This window comes from Rhinolophus sinicus, chromosome 8 (genome assembly GCF_057876585.1).
Source record: "Rhinolophus sinicus isolate RSI-liver-muscle chromosome 8, RSI-T2T, whole genome shotgun sequence".
Lineage (NCBI taxonomy): Eukaryota > Metazoa > Chordata > Mammalia > Chiroptera > Rhinolophidae > Rhinolophus > Rhinolophus sinicus.
In genome coordinates, this window is record NC_142508.1 from 62030407 (window position 1) to 62037894 (window position 7488).

At 46.2% G+C, this 7488-nt stretch overlaps 1 protein-coding gene across 1 annotated transcript; it reads left to right on the forward strand.

Annotated features, from left to right (window-relative positions):
• Window positions 1-335: 335 nt before the first annotated feature.
• Window positions 336-4670, forward strand: LOC109461180 (haptoglobin-like). The gene is made up of 5 exons (XM_019757192.3): window positions 336-466; window positions 1485-1567; window positions 1868-1969; window positions 2686-2760; window positions 3746-4670. Exons 1-5 carry the CDS (start codon window positions 462-464, stop codon window positions 4522-4524), a joined length of 1044 nt encoding a protein of 347 aa, XP_019612751.2. The 5' UTR covers window positions 336-461; the 3' UTR covers window positions 4525-4670.
• Window positions 4671-7488: the final 2818 nt, after the last annotated feature.

Below are 7488 nucleotides of genomic sequence, written 5' to 3' on the forward strand. Positions count from 1 at the left end.
GGGGAAATGATTGTGAAAAGGAAATGCTTTCTTTAGAGCCCCATCTCAGCCAGGTTGCAAGAGTGTTTATAAAGGGTTTGAAAAAACTCAAAGAAGGGCTGTTTTCAGTGCCGAATACTGTCCAAAACAGACACAGATTGATGGCTCCTTGCCGAGTTCTGCACGATGGCTGATTTCGGGAAACACTTTGGCAGCTACCTGGGGTCATGATATGGCCAAGTTTCTTTGGGGTTTGTAAGAAAAAACACCAGGGGAAACTCAAGTGTGAAGCAAGAGCTTGACTCTTGACAGGGATGTTTGTGGCTTTGTTACTGGAAAATGCCAGTGACCTGACCAAGGCCAAAGTCGTGTAGACACAGGCATTACAAAATCGAAGGGGGTAGAGTGAGATACTAGAGGCATAAAAGCATCGGCAAGTGCACCCCACGGCACTGTTCTTCCAGAGGCAGGACATAGCAAAGATGGGGTGAGTCCACAGCTCTGCTCATGCTTCCCCCCCCCCCCTTCCCTTGCTCTTTATCCCATCCTTCTTTGCATACATCTTTTATCTACACGACAGCCCAGGTATAGGAGTAGCCTACAGGAGAGATGCAAAAATACAGTAAAGAAAATTTAGGCAAATGGGCTAAATTATAGTGAATTAAAGGGGATAGTGTGTTTAACCCTCTTCTTTTCTGCATCCATAAATGATACCACTTTCAGACACTGCTGTCTTTGCCAGGAGATGTGATTTACTCTAAGGAATATTTTTTCCTTGAGGTTATGAAATTTTCATCTTCACAGGAAATGACAGCAGCTCCCAGGGTAGGCTTCCTGGCATTTTGAATATATTTTTTAGCAGGTTTTTCCTCCCGTTTAGAAATGTATAATAGCAAAGAGCAATAGTGACACATTTGGGTGACACAATTAAGGCACTTAGGTTTTATCAAAATAAAGATTTTTTTTTGAAATGTTGAAATAGCTAGGCCAAAGATGTTTTAGAAACTTAAGACAGTCCAGCAATTTCTGACTGGTTACCTGGTAAGTGTGGCCTGTGCATCGATGCCCATGTCCAGTCACGCTGTCAGGAAGTAAGTTATCTTCCAGGCAACCTTCTGGTATTTCTGGGTGATTGATATTCCTTTCCTTGAAGGCAAATTATCATAAAATAAGCAAAATAACTATATATTTTAAACAAACTGTTTCAAAAACCTTTCCTTATGGAAAATTTAGAAGAGAGCCTAGCATAGTAAATCCCCATGTTGCTGTCTTCAAGTTTTCCATGTTTTATCTACTGTCTCCTTGCAGTACTTGAGGGGTGCCTGAGGGAAGTTTCTCTTTGCTGGAGAGCTCATGTATTACCAATTTCATGTTTCCTGAATGCTCTCTCTCGCTCTCTCTCTCTCTCTCTCTCTCTCTCTCTCTCTCTCTCTCTCTCTGTCTCTCTCTCTGTGTGGTGAGGCAGGGAGACTAGCTTTGTACTCCTTCCTGTCTTCTCTCTGCAGTGCCCTGGGAACTGTCGTCACCCTCCTGCTCTGGGGGCAGCTTCTCGCAGTGGACATTAGCAATAACAGCACAGACAACGCAGGTAGGTATCTGAATCTGGGCAGGAGTGGCGCATCCCAGCACTGCTGTGCCTGACCCTATCAGGTCTGCACCTTCTCTTCCGGAACCCAGACTCCCTCTTCTCATCCGAATCTCTGGTCTTTCAACACCACGAAGAACATTGGGGAGCCAGCCAGAAACAAGGGGAGACTGCCCTCCCCTTGGCTTCCCTTTGGGACAGAGGGACGTTGATGTGCACAGCAGCTTCCTCTCATCTTACTTTTCATGGTTCTCTGGGAGCAATTTGCAAATTATTAACGTGGTCTTCCTGTTTTTTTTGCAGATGAAAGCTGCCCAAAGCCCCCCGAGATTGCAAATGGCTACGTGGAGCACTCGGTTCGCTATCAGTGTAAGACCTACTACAGACTGCGCACTGACGGAGACGGTAAGACACGGCCAGTGTCCCCACATCCTGCCTTTCATGGCGTTTCCATGATGAACAGGGCCAGGGATGATTGGCCAGAAAGTTCACGTGTTATCCTTGGAGCCAGAGGATTTAGGTTTTAACAAGGGTTTTGTCACCAGGAGCTGTGGCCTTTTGAGCAAATTAACTTGGCCCAGCCTCAAGTTTTGTCTTATGTTAAGGGGAGGCAATGTCACATCTTAGGGTGACAGCTACATCTACAAAAGGAGGTGTGGCAAAAGAAGAAATGATGGTGACGGGGATGACGACAGGTGGTTCTTACTTTAGGGACTGTGCTCCTGCCACCGTTCTAAGTGCTTTCCTTGCTCACTTAGACCTCACAACACCCCTCTACAGAGCTACGATTATTATTTGGTGATGAGGAAATTGAGGTACAGAGAGGCTGAGTAACTTGTACAAGACGGGGCAGCCTGTGAGAGGTAGTCAGGGTGTGAACCGTGAGTCCTACCCTGTGCCGCCTCCCCATGACCACGACGACTGCACGGCCAAAGTTCTGTGCCCCGCTGGGCTGCCCTGGTGCCCCCAGCTCTTGGGTTCTAGTATAGGGCTCCTCCCTTCCTTCTCTTCCCTCGCCCCTTCCTCAGCTTCCTTCTCTGTCTCGAATTCTTTAAATATCTTCTCTACACGAGGTCCAGATTCCATTTCTTTTTTGGCTCATTTCTTTCCTTTTGTTTCAGGAGTGTACACCTTAAACAGTGACAAGCAGTGGAAAAATAAGGTCACTGGACAGAAACTTCCTGAATGTGAAGCAGGTAGGAAGCCAAGGGCCCTGGGAAGCAGACCGGGGATGGGTGTTGAGGGTCCAGTGCTCAGGTGGGAATCTCCTAGTGTCACATCTTGGTGGGAATGTCCTAGCGTCACATCCCTCCTGTGGCTTCTACGGAGCATATGAGAGCCACGATGAGGGACCAGGGAGAACCACAATGGCCAGGGAAAGAATCAAGCAGTTAGGTGAAGGTGCCCCAGTGAAGTTCACTATGGATCTTGTTCACTGCGATCTGCAGGGCACTGACTGAATCTACTGTGTACACTGTCCCCAGAGGGGCAGGAGACACGGTGTGTAGAGCCTCCTGGAGAACCCAGGGTTAAGGGTAAAGCCAGCTGCAGGAAGAAGGAGTCAAGGGTGAACATAACAAAACCCTAATCCATGGAAGTACGACGGGAGGCTGGAGGTGTATCAGGCTCTGTTTCCTGTCATTACAAAGAGCTATTGCTCTCTCCTTTTCCCTCGTGGAACAAAAGGATTTTGCTACCCTCTTCTGCTATTAGTGGTACGGAAGGGCTAACCTGCCTTGTATTAAGTGCAGTATCTCTAAAGTCTGCGTTGTAGCCAATGAGGCTACAGATCCCTCTTTATTCAGAGAGAATGAATTGGCATAGCTCCTTGCCCTTACAATGAATTTCAAAGAATTGTGGATATGTCCTTGTGATAAGCTGCTTAAATATACATAGTTCTTCAGCCAGGGTTTGAAAATCTCAGGGTTGTTTCTTTTGTGAGTTAGAAAAGCAGGAAATCAAACTCTTAGTGATGGACAAAACTCTTAGTCCTTTTTTTAAGGACGATTTTAAACTGTAAATATTGGAAATGAGAGGACAGGTGGTGAGGACAAAGCATGTAAATATTCCTGGCTCTGAAGAAATGAACAATGATTGTTGAGACAGCAGTGACAGCCGGTGCTTTTTCCCCGTCTCCCACACTGGGAGGCTCTCACATTTCTGCTCACGATTTCCTGACAGTGTGCGGAAAGCCCAAGAACCCGGTGGATCAGGTCCAACGGATCCTGGGTGGATCGCTGGATGCCAAAGGCAGCTTTCCCTGGCAGGCTAAGATGATCTCGCACCATAACCTCACCTCGGGGGCCACACTGATCAGTGAACAATGGCTACTGACCACGGCTAAAAATCTCTTCCTGGGTCATGAAGTTGGTGCAACAGCAAAAGACATTGCCCCTACCCTAAGACTCTATGTGGGGAAAAATCAGCACGTGGAGGTTGAGAAGGTGGTTCTCCACCCTGACTATTCCAAGATCGACATTGGGCTCATCAAGCTCAAGCAGAAGGTGCCCGTTGATGAGAGAGTAATGCCCATCTGCTTACCTTCCAAAGATTATGCGCAAGTGGGGCGTGTGGGTTATGTGTCTGGTTGGGGGCGAAATACCAACTTTAAGTTTACTGAGCTACTGAAGTATGTCATGCTGCCTGTGGCTGACCAAGACAAGTGTGTAAGACACTATGAAGTAAGCACGAATCCTGAGAAGAAGCAAGCAAAGAGCCCTGTCGGGGTGCAGCCTATACTGAATGAACACACCTTCTGTGCTGGCCTGTCCAAGTACCAGGAAGACACCTGCTATGGTGATGCTGGCAGCGCCTTTGCCATTCATGACCTGGATGAGGACACCTGGTATGCGGCTGGGATCCTGAGCTTTGATAAGAGCTGTAGCGTGGCCGAGTATGGTGTGTACGTGAAAGTGCCCTCCATCCTGGACTGGGTTCAGAAAACCATAGCCAGCAACTAATGCAAGGCTGGCTGGAAGCCCTTGCCTGAGCAAGATTTCACTCTGGAAGGAAAACTAGATGGGAGTGGAGAGGCTAAAACATGGTATGAAACTGATGGGTTCCAGCCTTGCATGGTTGACTCAATAAAGAATTTTCTTTAGACTCATTTCTGTTTTATTTGTAAAGCCTTGGGCTTTTTATCCTCTCATTTATGGCACAGCAGCAGCCAAGAGGCACAGGACTTACTGGGAGTGTGGCAGGAAACACCCCAGGCCAACTGGAAATCCCTACGGTGATATAAACTGTCCCATTGTGGGAATTCTACTGAGTGCCTCCCGAGGCAGGCCTCAGAAAGGCGGTTGTCTTTGTTTTTCCGACAAAGGAACAGAGACTTAGAGAAGTTAAGTGATTTGCTTAAGGTTACACAGCTAGTAAATAGTGAAGCTCAACCCAGAACCTATGTCTGTCTCAATACAAACCCTGAGCAATTTTCACTTCCCTGAGGAAAATGCTAGCTCAAAGTGGGATGAAAACAAGTAATTTGGCACGCACAGACAATACTTTATCATTTGCACTCCAACACACCAGCACTTCAGAAAACCAAGTTAAGATGGTGTAAAGGCAGGATCTCTGGACTTGCTGGGTCCAAATCATAGCTTGGCCATAAATTTGCCAAGTGCCTTAAGCTCCCCACCCATCAGTTCTGGGGTCCCTTCCATTAGGGGCATAAACCAGACAATCTCTGAAATCCCTACCAGCAATGCCATTCTGGGACTCAGTAAAAGTTAGTCATCTGTATGGGATTTGCCTGTTTTAGTAACTTTAGGAAGAATTCTTGCTCTTCCAGGATCCCCTGGCACAACCTGCCACCATTTGGGCAAAACCTTGTGGAGCTGTTGGTACTTTCTAGAATGAGACTAGATGCAGAGCCGGAGGGCAGTGCGTCACGAATCACGTGCCGTTTGGCAGTCACTGACCTGTTTGCCAACAGAAGCCCAATTCTGTGCAGGACAGCAGTCACTCCAAGCCCATCCCCTTGCCAGGTGCTTCCTTTCCCAGCCTGCTCTGCAGGGAGAGGTGACCACACAACCTGGCTCTGACTAACATGGCATAGAAGGCAGGCTGCTGGGTGTGCTGGTGTTCTTTGCTGATGAAAGGAGAGCACCACTCTAGGAATAGGACAAAATAAAACCCTTTCACCAGCATCTACATCTTCTCCTCCCCGCCTGCTTTTATGGTAATCATGATGCATGGAACTGCGGTAGCCATGTTAGAACCAAGAGGTGATTGGCACTGGGGACGAAGAATGAAGATGCTGAGAAGGATGCAAAGAACCTGGTTCGCCGATGACGTTACTGCGCTGAGTGAACTCTAGACCTGCCTCCCTCATGACTTCTATGAAAGAATAAAACATCTTCACTGCCATCACTGTTAGTTGGGTTTTCTGTCACTCACAGGCTAAATCACACAGTATTCGATGTGTGTTACGTGCTTACATACCAGCAAAAACTCAGAACTTGCATGCATAAAATTCTCATTTTACTTCCTCCTCATGGCTTTAGGGAGTTTCTCTGAAGTCTTGATTTATTTTTGTTCCTCTCTTAGTTGCTTTCCATTGCACAAGTATTTACTGCATGCATATTGTATGCCCTGTGCTATGTAAATACTAGTAACTCCTGGATAGGAAAAAAAGGCCTCGTAGAGGAGGAAATGTCTGAGACTTAACTGAGAGCAGGAGGTACTCGTGCAGAAAAGGGAGGGCACTTCAGGAGAGGACCCCAGGGGGAAGAAGGCACTGGGGCTGGACAGAGCAGGGAGTTTCAGAGCTAGAGTGCACTGTCGCTGAAAGCTGAGGGGGCAGGCAGGAGGTGCTGCTGGGGAGGAAGGCGAAGTGAATCCAGAAAATGCCAAAGGTTTTCTCCTATTATTTTCCTCCTGAGTGGTGACCCAGAAACCACTTAATGTAATCAGATAATTCTTCAAGAAAACGGGTGGCTTATTCTTCAAGAAAACAGTGCTGAAGATACTGCCAGAAGAAAAAGGTTTAACTGTATTCCAAGAGGCTTTTTAAAATATGTTTGCATTATTTTTCAGTTTCTGGCTATTAACTCTTTCATAGATTCTAGAATATAGGTCTAAGTCCTTCATTGGTTCACTAGCTCTAACCTGTTGAAAATTATTGATGGATCTGGAGTACATGTTAGAACTTCATAGTGAAGGCCAGACTGGTGAGAATAGTGACATCAGGTGGCATTTTACACCATGAGGAGCCATATTTTGGTACGATAAGAAGGTATACTGGTGATGGGTCAGTGTACTGAAGGCTTAGAGCAGAAAAGAGTTCAGTTAGAAGAGCTTCCTGTTTTCAAGGGTCCTGGAACTTTTCTTCTGGAAGACCCTTAATAGCAAGACCCTTACCTTTGTGAAATGGAGGAGTCTGACAGTTTGCATTTGACTCCTGGTAAAAGGCAGATTTTTTCCAAGTAGGCAAAGCACCCCCTATTCTTTCTAACAACTCTTTCTAGTCATGAGCCCTTGAAGGACAATCTTCTGTCTCAGGAAGAGATGGAACTCTGACTTCTGGGAGAGTTCTGCTCCAATTGACTAAGGGTACTTAATTTTTTGTTTAGCTCAAATTGGGAGCACAAGTCTCCCTTCTTGGGCAATTTAATAGCACAAAAGCTAGTACATTTGCAAACCATGACAACGTTTCAAAGTCTGAGTCAGAAAGTCTCCAAAATAAAACAAACTTGCCTGCTATTAGTGGAGATTTATTCATTCCAAGAGAAACGGGGACAATTAGGACTGGAGGTAAGAGAGCATGAGGAATATAAATATGAGTTGAGGAACGGGCAAGGTTGTGGATGGGGGAGGGGTGTGTGTGTATACACATCTAGGGTAGAAAATAAGTGTTTTTGGTAATTGACTTTCCATTTTACTGTGTATCCAATAAACATAGTTAAATCAAATCGTACTAGCCAATG

Excerpts from the sequence above, each read along its gene's own strand:
- LOC109461180 (XM_019757192.3), top strand. Across the intron at positions 1,568-1,867 it reads TAACAGCACAGACAACGCAG|ATGAAAGCTGCCCAAAGCCC; the intron begins GTAGGTATCTGA and ends TTTTTTTTGCAG. Across the intron at positions 1,970-2,685 it reads ACTGCGCACTGACGGAGACG|GAGTGTACACCTTAAACAGT; the intron begins GTAAGACACGGC and ends CTTTTGTTTCAG.